Here is a 13995-nt window from a genome sequence, read left to right on the forward strand (position 1 = left end):
TATATATATATATATATATATATATATATATATATATATATATAGTACCAGGAGCACTATGCATGTGGTGTACAGGACACCTTTGTCCGGTCATGATGTTCGAGTGGTTAAGGTCTCCTGTACACCAGATGCACAGTGCTCCTGGCAGTATGGGCTCGAGTCACTTCTGGGGTGTGAGTTTTCAGTTGCATATATGCGTGGAGACCGTTCAGGCTTGTTCACATTTATGTTCCTCACGTGTGCCCCAAAGAATGAGGTGATTTGATAAAATACTATGCCTAAGATTACCATCTGAGTGCCGGCAGTATGATGGGGAAATAGCCTCGGCTACCATCATCTTTTGTCCGGTCGTGATGGTCGAGTGTTTAAGGTGTCCTGTACATCAGATGCATAGTGCTCCTGGCAGTATGGGTTAGAGTCACTTCTGAGGAGTTTTCAGTTACATATATGCCTGGGGACCATTCAGGCTTGTTCGCACATATATATTTATATATGTGTGTATATCACGAAAATAAACACGTGATTAAGAATGTGACAATGTCAGACCACGGAGGAAAAATGAAACAGGAATTTCCTTAAGCACTTTCGTATATTAAATACATCTTCAGAAGGTCCTGTCCTGTTTCATTTTTCCTCCGTGGTCTGACATTGTCATATTTATATATATATATATATATATATATATATATATATATATATATATATATATATATATATATATATATATATATATATATATATAATATATATATATATATATATATATATATATAATATATATATATATATATATATATATATATATATATATATATATATATATATATATATATATATATATATATATATATATATATATATATATATATGTCGTACCTAGTAGCCAGAACGCACTTTTTGGCCTACTATTCATGGCCCGATTTGCCTAATAAGCCAAGTTTTCCTGAATTAATATATTTTCTCTAATTTTTTTCTTATGAAATGATAAATGTACCCTTTTCATTATGTATGAGGTCAATTTTTCTTTATTGGAGTTAAAATTGACGTAGATATATGACCGAACCTAACCAACCCTACCTAACCTAACCTAACCTATCTTTATAGGTTAGGTTAGGTTAGGTAGCCGAAAAAGTTAGGTTAGGTTAGGTAGTCGAAAAACAATTAATTCATGAAAACTTGGCTTATTAGGCAAATCGGGCCTTGCATAGTAGGCTGAGAAGTGCGTTCTGGCTACTAGGTACGACATATATATATATATATATATATATATATATATATATATATATATATATATATATATATATATATATATATATATATATATATATATATATATATATATATATATATATATATATATATATATATATATATATGAGAACAAGCTTATTGGGTCCCAAGCCAATATGCAACTGAAAATGCCACACCCCAGAAGGATTGGACCTCAGACAGCCAGGAGCACTATGCACCTTGGCATACCTGGTACCTTAACCACTTGACTACACTGACTGTACAAAAATCTTGGTAGTCGTGAGACTATTTTATCCAAGATCCAAAAGCGCTAGGAGGTGAACTTGGCCTACCTTTCCAGCAGTGCAATAGAATCAATTGAAAAAGGTGTTTTGTTTTGGCGGGAGGTGTGTGAGGGAGGGGGAAAAACAGGTCAGGGTGAGGATTATCCCAGTGCCACCATAAACAACGGCCTCCAGGTGGGGAGGAGGTCTCAAGTGGATGGGGGGTGAGGGAGTGAAAGAGAGGCTCACAAATCTGCTTGTATTACAGCACGCTTGGAGGTGAATGTGTGTGTGTTTTAAGATGTACGGTGAGTTTGTAGTGCTAAACATAATGCACCAGAGAAACTTTGTGTTAATTGTGTCTTTCCACTGCCTGTGGCGTGCAGCAGTAAGATGTGGGAAAAACACTTAAGATTAAAACTTAAAACTAGTTGAGATCAAATCATAAATTTAATTGAAAAAGGGAAAAAATAAAAAGAGAATGATAATAATTACATGATGGATGAAACATCAGAAATTGAAACAGAACACCATAAGTAATTTTAATTAAATGAACAGAAGACTAAAATCCTCTTTAAGTTTATACATGGCAGAAATCAGCAGTTATACAAGTTGGTCAATAATCAGTAATGTTTGAAAATAGTAACTAATAGATTGACATTTATGGGGTAAGTTGAAAACCATCAACACAACCACTACCACTGAAGTTAATGCATATAACACACGTTGAGAAACTATCTACCAGTGTTGAAGTCATCATCTATAATACATGCTGCGACCCTTACCACCACCACCACCACCAGCGGTGATGGCAAAATCAGTGTTTATAATACATGTTAAGAACATCGCTACGTTATCGTCTAGTAGTAGTAGGCATCCGTCAATCCCGTGGGGTTATGGAGTTGTGCCCTGGGTGTCTAGTTGTTGTAGTGTAGTTGGATGCAGCGCCTGCTGTCGCTGTGAAGCCCAACCCGAGAATGACAGTCCCGACTGCAGCGAGCGCAGATAAACGCCGAAGCAGGTGCGTCTGACAGTGGTCTCCTCTGAAGTCTATTATCCTCCGCCTGCCTCTTCAGTTCATCCTCGAATTGCTGGAGTCCCTTCTGCACTTTGCATCTCCAGGCAGATCTGTCCGCAGCTGCTGCCTCCCAAGTGTTGATGGCGATGTTCATCTGCTTAAAGTCGCGTTTGCAGGCATCTCTGAAACGCAGCTGAGGTCTTCCGGTGGGTCTCCTTCCTGATGCCAGTTCTCCATACAAGAGGTCCTTCGGTATGCGGCCATCGCCCATGCGTGTTATATGTCCCAGCCATCGCATGTGTCTCTGCTTCAGGAGAGTGAACATTGAAGGGACTCTGTTCTCTCGAGTACTGTGTTGTTGGTGACGTGGCCTTTCCACGTGATATCAAGGATGTGTCTCAGGTTCCGCATGTGAAAGGTATTGAGCCGTCTCTCCTGGCGAGAGTGCAGGGTCCAGGATTCCGCGCCGTAGAGAAGTGTACTCACCACACATGCCATGTAGACTTGTGCCTTGGTGTGCACTGTCAGTTTGGCATTTTCCCAAATGCGCTCTGTGAGCCTGACCAGTGTTGTTGCGGCCTTCCCGATACGTCTGTTGAGCTCAGTGTCCAGGGAAAGGGTGTCTGAGATTGTGAAGCCTAGGTACACAAACTCGTGAACTGTCTCCAGCACTTAGTCCGCTATGTTTATACAGGGTAGCTCATTGACATCTTGTCCCATCACCTGTGTCTTCTTCAGGCTGATTGTCAGGCCGAATGCGGAACAGGCTGCGGTAAAGCGGTTGAGTAGCTGCTGCAGCCCTTCTGCTCTGTGTGTGGTGATCGCTGCGTCGTCGGCGAATAGGAACTCTCTGAGGATTCGCATCTGTACTTTTGTCTTTGCTTGGAATCTAGATAGATTATAGAGCTTTCCATCAGATCTTGTACGGAGATAGATGCCTTCTGTAGTTGTTCCAAAGGCATGCTTGACGAGGATCGCGAAGAAGATGCCGAACAGGGTTAGAGCAAGAACACCACCCCTGTTTAACACCACTGTTGATGTAGAATGGTTCAGAAGTTTTCATTGTCAGGACATGACAATGTCACATAGGACATTGTCATGTCCTTCAAGGACATGAAGGGGACGACTGTCCCCTTCATGTCCTTGTGGAACGATTGTATCATGCTGAGTAGGGTGGGTGGGCAGCCAATTTTGGCCAAGATCGTGAAGAGTCCGTCCCTGCTCATGAGGTCGAAGGCCTTTCTAAGGTCAATGAAGGCGACGTACAAGGCTTTTCTCTGCTCCCTGCACTTTTCTTGAAGCTGTCTCAGGGAGAACACCATGTCAGAGGTCAACCTCTCTGCTCGGAAACCACACTGTGACTCAGGGTACACTCTTTCGGTAAGAATCTGAAGCCTGACCAAGACGACCCTGGCGAAGAGTTTGCCGACGACGCTGAGGAGGGATATGCCGCGATAGTTGTTGACATCGCTTCTGTCACCTTTATTTTTGCAGAAAGTGATGATGTTTGCATCTCTCATGTCTTGTGGCACCGAGCCCTCCCTCCAGCACTGGCACAGAAGTTCATGAAGCTCAGTTTTAAGTGTTCCACGAGCCCACTTGAGAACTTCAGGCGGAATCCCGTTGTCTCCTGGGGCCTTGCCTGATGAAAGTGAATCCACTGCTTTCTCAACTTCTTCCATAGTTGGTTCAAGATCAAGTTCTTCCATGATGGGCAGGCACTCGATTGCATCCAAATCCTCTACGCTGACCAAATTCTCTCTGGAGTAGAGTTTTGAGTAATGTTCCACCCAGCGATTCATCTGTTGATCACGGTCTTTAATGATCTTTCCAGTGGCTGACTTCAGAGGAGCCGTCCTGTTTTGTGTAGGGCTTGTTGCCTGTTTGTTCCCTTCGTACATGCGTTTTATGTTGCCGACAGTGGCCGCAGTCTGGATGCTGGAATACAGTCGAAGCCAGTAATCGTTAGCACAGCACCACGCAGTTTGTTGAACTTTATTGCGGACAATACGGAGGGCCTGTAGGATCCTTTCTGAAGGTAGGTTCTTGTAGGATGAGAGAGCTCGTCTCTTTTCCTCTACGAGGGATAACAGTTTCTCTGCACTGGCCTCGAACCAATCTGCTGACTTGTTCTGCCTCTTACCGAAGGTGGACATGGCAGTGTTGAAAATAGTGCCCCTGAGATGTGACCACCTCTCACTTGCACTATCGCAGGGTGGTACACGAAGGGCATTTACCAGCACCGCAGTGAATTCCTACAACTTGTGAAGGTCACGAATCTTGTTTACGTTAATGCGTGGTCTTCCCTCCTTCTTTGCTCTGTGGATTTTCTGGGGCTGGAACTTTACTCTGCAAACGACGAGAGAGTGATCGGTGTCATAATCTGCGCTCTGGAAGCTGCGGGTCAATTTGACGTTTCTCAGATTGCTACGCATTTTAAGCACCAGGTCGAGTTGGTGCCAATGCTTAGACCTGGGGTGTCTCCAGGAAACCTTATACAGGGGCTTGGTGTCGAAGAAGGAATTGGTGATGCAGAGATCATGACGATAGCAGAACTCCAGGAAGTGCTGTCCACTCTCATTCATTTTCCCAAATCCAAACTGGCCCAGGCAGGAAGACCAAGAGCTGTGATCAGAACCAGCTCTTGCATTAAAATCTCCCAGGAGTAAGACTGGCTCTTGTTGAGGTATGTCTCTGAGAGCTAGGCCGAGGTCATCATAGAACTTGTCCTTCGCTTCGGTAGAGGAGGTTAGTATTGGTGCATAGGCATTGATGAGGCTGACCAATCCTGCTGCTGTATGTAGCTGAAGTTTGATGATCCTTGCCGACCCCTCCGTGGGCGGTACTATGGACCCTAATAACCTGTTCCTGATCGCAAAGCCAACGCCATGCTCCCTCACCTCTTCTGGTGGTTTGTCCTGCCAGAAGAAGGTAAAGTTATTCTCCTGTATGCTGCCGGTCGCGGGCAGACGTGTCTCCTGCAGGGCGACTATGTCCATCTTGAGCCTGCGTAGTTCATTGTTGATCACAGCTGTCTTGCGGGCGTCGTTCACTTCCAGTAGATCTTCTGAGAGACCCACTGTCATGGTCCTTACATTCCATGTGCCCAGTTTGAGAGCTGGGTCTCTGTTGGTTTTCTTTTGCCTGGTGCTTGGTTGATGATCTGCTTATTGGATTGTGGCCTAAACCCCACAAATCCAGTGGAGCATGCAGACCGTGACGGGACAACACCTTATTGGCTGGGGGCTGCCCAGCTTGAGGCGGGCACCGACGGAAGCAACCCCTGGCGCCTCGCTCTACGCCAATTGAGTGGTAGGCTTATCACAGGTAACTGTCGCTTCCCGTGGTGAGCCTGCTGGAGTGTCCTCTCCAGGGCACAGGCCTGGGCAGTAATTATGGAGGACCAGCTGTTGCCCATGCAGCAGAGACAACCTTCTACACGCCACCGATGTGATCCAAGGGAAGGGCAGGCGCCGATACGCTTGGCACCAGTGTCGTCGCAGGAGTTCCCAGAATGTAGCTGTAAACAGCTGCAAATTGCCTTAGGGACTCCGACTCCGGATTTTTCCTCAGGGTTGATTTCCGAAGTCTTTCCCAGGTGTGGGTTTAGCCGCAAGACAGCAGAGGTTTGAATTCGGGGTTTTCCTTTCCCTAAATGAACTACCTTTTCAGGCTAACGAGTCCCATCTGCCCGGAATCTATAATCATCACCATCGTCTATAATACAATTTAATAACACTCACCACCAACATCAACTTTGCCTTCAGCATCACACTTTGAGAACACTCACCGCCTCCACCAGCATTAACATCAGCACCATTCTCAATGAGGAGTTTCACGATGTCTAGATGTCCACGGTCTGCCGCTATTGTTAGTGCCAAGTCTGATAATGGAAAAATAAAAATGCTGTTATTGTCATTTTAATTTATAGCAATTATACATTTATTATTATTATTATTATATATAATATATATATATATATTTTTTTTTTTAAAGTTTGTGAGGGTACCACCTCTGGTGCCAATGTGGGGACCCATAGCTTCGGAGAAGAAAATAAAAAGTATTCAGAGGAGACCTTGTGGTTTCTCACTGAACACTAATATTATCTTCTCCTACCACCCCCATTCTTTTGTATGTACACATATATATTTACTTTATTTGAACTTTGTTACAAAAAAGGAGTTACATATGGGTTACAAAGATGGTTATCATAGGCTGTCGAGTTCCTCCAGCTCCTCAGATGGCGGGCAGGAACCCTGGATGCAGTGCGCATTTCCCCTCTGTATCGCCACACTGAGGCGCTGGAAAAGAAAGCTTGCAGCTCTTGGGTCCCTTGTTGTTTCAATGAGCCTAGAACCCAGTTCCTTCAAAAAACTGGTAGCACTTTTACCCCAGGCGCCGAGTGTCTCAGAAGCAATGGGGACAAAATTGTAGTGGTGATCCAGTTCACTATACTTACGGGATTTGGCTGCTTCCCTGTGGGTGGCAGCGCCACCTGGTTGTGCAACACTGAGGTTAATGTAGGTGTTAGCCAGGGTTGATACGCACGTGTAGTCCCATACCAACTGCTTGCCATTCTTCCAGGGGTTCACTGTGATACCATCCGGGCGACCAATAAGAGCATCAGAGTTACGGGGCGTTAGGTAACGGGGCTCTCTTTCAGCTGGGCATCCAGCTGTGGTGAGGCTCCTCTTGATGATGTCGTTAACTTCATTGTGCCTCGAGTGTCATCCCCCTGTGCTTTGGCAGAGTAGGCCATGGTGGCCGTACCTGTCAGCCACCACCTCGCCGCAAATACACCTATATCTGGTGTGGATTGGGGCAGCAAGGCGAAGGGCCACAGCAATTTGGAGGGCGTGTGGTGTGAGACGCGTGCCAGTTGCCGACATTGGGGTTGCTAACAAGAAATCCCCTGCATGTGGTGCTGCTACTGGTGTGAGGCGAGCAATGTCGTGTTGTGTTGTTGCAGCACCCAGGCACTCTGCAGCAACTTGGTCTACAATGGGGCCATCCCAGCTGGATTGCTTGTGGACTTTTGGGGATGGTGGTTGAGGTGATTGGCCTGCACGAGAGGCCCACTCTGTGGCACAGCGTGTAAAATTGGGATCATGTACACCTGCCAGCTGATGTAAGTGGGCGGGTAGAATTTCCTTCACAAGGTCGTCGGATGCTGATAAGGAGGACAGGAAGGCTGGAACAGCGATTTGCGTTGCTGTTCGAACTCCGAGGCCCCCAAGTCTTACGGGAAGATATATATATATATATATATATATATATATATATATATATATATATATATATATAACTGAAAACTCACACCCCAGAAGTGACTCGAACCCATACTCCCACAACTGGTATGTACAGGGACGCCTTAATCCGCTTGACCATCACGACCGGACATAAGGAAGTGATAGCCGAGGCTATATGAACCACTTCCCCGCCGGCACTCGGATGGTAATCTTGGGCATAGCATTTTATCAAATCACCTCATTCTTTGGGGCACACGTGAGGAACACAAATGCAAACAAGCCTGAATGGTCCCCAGGACTATATACAACTGAAAACTCACACCCCAGAAGTGACTCGAACCCATACTCCCACAACTGGTATGTACAGGGACGCCTTAATCCGCTTGACCATCACGACCGGACATAAGGAAGTGATAGCCGAGGCTATATGAACCACTTCCCCGCCGGCACTCGGATGGTAATCTTGGGCATAGCATTTTATCAAATCACCTCATTCTTTGGGGCACACGTGAGGAACACAAATGCAAACAAGCCTGAATGGTCCCCAGGACTATATACAACTGAAAACTCACACCCCAGAAGTGACTCGAACCCATACTCCCACAACTGGTATGTACAGGGACGCCTTAATCCGCTTGACCATCACGACCGGACATAAGGAAGTGATAGCCGAGGCTATATGAACCACTTCCCCGCCGGCACTCGGATGGTAATCTTGGGCATAGCATTTTATCAAATCACCTCATTCTCAGAAGTGGTTCTGAGATTCTCAGAACAGAAGTGGGGAAGTGGTTCATATAGCCTCGGCTATCACTTCCTTATGTCCGGTCGTGATGGTCAAGCGGATTAAGGCGTCCCTGTACATACCAGTTGTGGGAGTATGGGTTCGAGTCACTTCTGGGGTGTGAGTTTTCAGTTGTATATAGTCCTGGGGACCATTCAGGCTTGTTTGCATTTGTGTTCCTCACGTGTGCCCCAAAGAATGAGGTGATTTGATAAAATGCTATGCCCAAGATTACCATCCGAGTGCCGGCGGGGAAGTGGTTCATATAGCCTCGGCTATCACTTCCTTATGTCCGGTCGTGATGGTCAAGCGGATTAAGGCGTCCCTGTACATACCAGTTGTGGGAGTATGGGTTCGAGTCACTTCTGGGGTGTGAGTTTTCAGTTGTATATAGTCCTGGGGACCATTCAGGCTTGTTTGCATTTGTGTTCCTCACGTGTGCCCCAAAGAATGAGGTGATTTGATAAAATGCTATGCCCAAGATTACCATCCGAGTGCCGGCGGGGAAGTGGTTCATATAGCCTCGGCTATCACTTCCTTATGTCCGGTCGTGATGGTCAAGCGGATTAAGGCGTCCCTGTACATACCAGTTGTGGGAGTATGGGTTCGAGTCACTTCTGGGGTGTGAGTTTTCAGTTGTATATAGTCCTGGGGACCATTCAGGCTTGTTTGCATTTGTGTTCCTCACGTGTGCCCCAAAGAATGAGGTGATTTGATAAAATGCTATGCCCAAGATTACCATCCGAGTGCCGGCGGGGAAGTGGTTCATATAGCCTCGGCTATCACTTCCTTATGTCCGGTCGTGATGGTCAAGCGGATTAAGGCGTCCCTGTACATACCAGTTGTGGGAGTATGGGTTCGAGTCACTTCTGGGGTGTGAGTTTTCAGTTGTATATAGTCCTGGGGACCATTCAGGCTTGTTTGCATTTGTGTTCCTCACGTGTGCCCCAAAGAATGAGGTGATTTGATAAAATGCTATGCCCAAGATTACCATCCGAGTGCCGGCGGGGAAGTGGTTCATATAGCCTCGGCTATCACTTCCTTATGTCCGGTCGTGATGGTCAAGCGGATTAAGGCGTCCCTGTACATACCAGTTGTGGGAGTATGGGTTCGAGTCACTTCTGGGGTGTGAGTTTTCAGTTGTATATAGTCCTGGGGACCATTCAGGCTTGTTTGCATATATATATATATGTGTGTGTGTGTGTGTGTGTGTGTGTGTGTGTGTGTGTGTGTGTGTGTGTGTGTGTGTGTGTGTGTGTGTGTGTGTGTGTACTCACCTAGTTGTACTCACCTAGTTGTGTTTGCGGGGGTTGAGCTCTGGCTCTTTGGTCCCGCCTCTCAACCGTCAATCAACAGGTGTACAGATTCCTGAGCCTATCGGGCTCTGTCATATCTACATTTGAAACTGTGTATGGAGTCAGCCTCCACCACATCACTTCCTAATGCATTCCATTTGTCAACCACTCTGACACTAAAAAAGTTCTTTCTAATATCTCTGTGGCTCATTTGGGCACTCAGTTTCCACCTGTGTCCCCTTGTGCGTGTTCCCCTTGTGTTAAATAGACTGTCTTTATCTACCCTATCAATTCCCTTCAGAATCTTGAATGTGGTGATCATGTCCCCCCTAACTCTTCTGTCTTCCAGCGAAGTGAGGTTTAATTCCCGTAGTCTCTCCTCGTAGCTCATACCTCTCAGCTCGGGTACTAGTCTGGTGGCAAACCTTTGAACCTTTTCCAGTTTAGTCTTATCCTTGACTAGATATGGACTCCATGCTGGGGCTGCAAACTCCAGGATTGGCCTGACATATGTGGTATACAAAGTTCTGAATGATTCTTTACACAAGTTTCTAAATGCCGTTCGTATGTTGGCCAGCCTGGCATATGCCGCTGATGTTATCCGCTTGATATGTGCTGCAGGAGACAGGTCTGGCGTGATATCAACCCCCAAGTCTTTTTCCTTCTCTGACTCCTGAAGAATTTCCTCTCCCAGATGATATCTTGTATCTGGCCTTCTGCTCCCTACACCTATCTTCATTACATTACATTTGGTTTGGTTAAACTCTAACAACCATTTGTTCGACCATTCCTTCAGCTTGTCTAGGTCTTCTTGAAGCCTCAAACAGTCCTCTTCTGTTTTAATCCTTCTCATAATTTTAGCATCGTCCGCAAACATTGAGAGAAATGAATCGATACCCTCCGGGAGATCATTTACATATAACAGAAACAAGATAGGACCGAGTACAGAGCCCTATGGGACTCCACTGGTGACTTCACGCCAATCGGAGGTCTCACCCCTCAACGTAACTCTCTGCTTCCTATTGCTTAGATACTCCCTTATCCACTGGAGCTCCTTACCAGCTACACCTGCCTGTCTCTCCAGCTTATGTACCAGCCTCTTATGCGATACCCTGTCAAAGGCTTTCCGACAATCCAAGAAAATGCAGTCCGCCCAGCCCTCTCTTTCTTGCTTAATCTTTGTCACCTGATCGTAGAATTCTATCAAGCCTGTAAGGCAAGATTTACCCTCCCTGAACCCATGTTGGCGATTTGTCACGAAGTCCCTTCTCTCCAGATGTGTTACCAGGTTTTTTCTCACGATCTTCTCCATCACCTTGCATGGTATACAAGTCAAGGACACTGGCCTGTAGTTCAGTGCCTCTTGTCTATCGCCCTTTTTGTATATTGGGACCACATTCGCCATCTTCCATATTTCTGGTAGGTCTCCTGTCTCCAGTGACTTACTATACACTATGGAGAGTGGCAAGCAAAGTGCCTCTGCACACTCTTTCAGTACCCATGGTGAGATCCCATCTGGACCAACAGCCTTTCTAACATCCAGATCCAGCAGGTGTCTCTTGACCTCCTCTCTCGTAATTTCGAACTCTTCCAAGGCCGCCTGGTTTACCTCCCTTTCTCCTAGCACAGTGACCTCACCTTGTTCTATTGTGAAGACCTCCTGGAACCTCTTGTTGAGTTCCTCACACACCTCTCTGTCATTCTCTGTATACCTCTCCTCGCCTGTTCGAAGTTTCAATACCTGTTCTTTCACTGTTGTTTTCCTTCTGATGTGACTGTGGAGTAGCTTTGGTTCGGTCTTGGCTTTGTTTGCTATATCATTTTCAAAATTTTTCTCTGCTTCTCTTCTCACCCTTACGTACTCATTCCTGGTTGTCTGGTATCTCTCTCTGCTTTCTGGTGTTCTGTTATTCCGGAAGTTCCTCCACGCCTTTTTGTTCAGTTTCTTCGCTTCCATACATGCTCTATTATACCATGGATTCTTCTGTTGCTTCTCGGATTTTTCCCTTTGGGCCGGGATGAACCTGTTTACTGCCTCCTGACACTTTTGGGTAACATAGTCCATCATATCCTGTACAGACTTGTCTCTGAGGTCTGTGTCCCAAGGTATTTCACTTAGGAAACTTCTCATCTGTTCATAATTCCCCTTTCGGTATGTGTGTGTGTGTATGTGTGTGTGTGTGTGTGTGTGTGTGTGTGTGTGTGTGTGTGTGTGTGTGTGTGTGTGTGTGTGTGTGTATGTGTGTGTCGTACCTATTAGCCAGAACGCACTTCTCGGCCTACTAAGTAAGGCCCGATTTGCCTAGTAGGCCGAGTGATTTTCTTTATTTTCAATATTTTTTTCCAAATAGTTTATTTGAATTATTATTATTATTTTATATGATGACCATAATTTATTGACTTAGTTGTGTTAGTTTAGGTTAGGTTAAGATAGGTTAGGTTAGGTTAGGTAGGGTTGGTTAGGTTCGGTCATATGTCTACGTTACTTTTAACTCAAATAAAAACAAATTAACTCATACATAATGAAATGGATAGTTTTATCATTTCATAAGAAAAAAAATTGAAAATATATAAATTCAGGAAAACTTGGCTTATTAGGCCAATCGGGCCTTGCATAATTGGCCGAGTACTGCTTTCTTGCTACTAGGTACAACAAATATATATATATATATATATATATATATATATATATATATATATATATATATATATATATATATATATATATATATATATATATATATATATATGTCGTACCTAGTAGCCAGAACTCACTTTTTGTCCTACTATGCAAGGCCCGATTTGCCTAATAAGCCAAGTTTTCCTGAATTAATATATTTTTTCTAATTTTTTTCTTATGAAATGATAAAGCTACCCATTTCATTATGTATGAGGTCAATTTTTTTTATGTGAGTTAAAATTAACGTAGATATATGACCGAACCTAACCAACCCTACCTAACCTAACCTAACATATCTTTATAGGTGAGGTTTGGTTAGGTAGCCAAAAAAGTTAGGTTAGGTTAGGTTAGGTAGGTTAGGTAGTCGAAAAACAATTAATGCATGAAAACTTGGCTTATTAGGCAAATCGGGCCTTGCATTGTAGGCTGAGAAGTGCGTTCTGGCTACTAGGTACGACATATATATATATATATATATATATATATATATATATATATATATATATATATATATATATATATATATATATATATATATATATATATATTAGTATATTTTGGTAGCAGTCTTTCCTGTAGACATATATTATTAAATATGACCGAAAAAGTAAGATTAATAATTCTAACACGAATTTTCTCAATCTTTCGTACATTTCTTTTCACTGTTGGAGGTAAATCAAAAATCAATTCTCCAAAATTCATTTTTATTTCTAGTCTGACGCGACACGAGCGCGTTTCGTAAAACTTATTACATTTTCAAAGACTTTAGTTTACAAATACACAACTGAATAGAACTTACGCATCTCCGATTTTGTTTATATCTACATTTGAGAGAGGTGGATGGGGTGAGGTGGCATTAATAGGGTATTAATTTCATCAACACAAGACAGAACAAGAGGTGGCATTAATAGGGTATTAATTTCATCAACATAAGGCAGAACACAAAACAATGGGTATTGAATAGAAGTGATTGTAGAAAGCCTATTGGTCCATATTTCTTGATGCTTCTATATTGGAGCGGAGTCTTGAGGTGGGTAGAATATAGTTGTGCATTAATTGGCTGTTGATTGCTGGTGTTGACTTCTTGATGTGTAGTGCCTCGCAAACGTCAAGCCGCCTGCTATCGCTGTATCTATCGATGATTTCTGTGTTGTTTACTAGGATTTCTCTGGCAATGGTTTGGTTGTGGGAAGAGATTATATGTTCCTTAATGGAGCCCTGTTGCTTATGCATCGTTAAACGCCTAGAAAGAGATGTTGTTGTCTTGCCTATATACTGGGTTTTTTGGAGCTTACAGTCCCCAAGAGGGCATTTGAAGGCATAGACGACGTTGGTCTCTTTTAAAGCGTTCTGTTTTGTGTCTGGAGAGTTTCTCATGAGTAGGCTGGCCGTTTTTCTGGTTTTATAGTAAATCGTCAGTTGTATCCTCTGATTTTTGTCTGTAGGGATAACGTT

At 44.0% G+C, this 13995-nt stretch overlaps 1 protein-coding gene across 1 annotated transcript in view; it reads right to left on the reverse strand.

The window, feature by feature from the left end:
- LOC123772347 (histone-lysine N-methyltransferase EHMT1) overlaps positions 1 to 13995 on the reverse strand; it is a 111571-nt gene that overhangs the window by 11040 nt on the left and 86536 nt on the right. Inside the window, exon 6 of the mRNA XM_069311337.1 lies at positions 6323 to 6415. Coding sequence (XP_069167438.1) covers positions 6323 to 6415 — 93 coding nt within the window. The remainder of the gene's footprint in view (positions 1 to 6322; positions 6416 to 13995) is intronic.

This window comes from Procambarus clarkii, chromosome 69 (genome assembly GCF_040958095.1).
Source record: "Procambarus clarkii isolate CNS0578487 chromosome 69, FALCON_Pclarkii_2.0, whole genome shotgun sequence".
In the NCBI taxonomy this organism is placed as follows: Eukaryota; Metazoa; Arthropoda; class Malacostraca; order Decapoda; family Cambaridae; genus Procambarus; species Procambarus clarkii.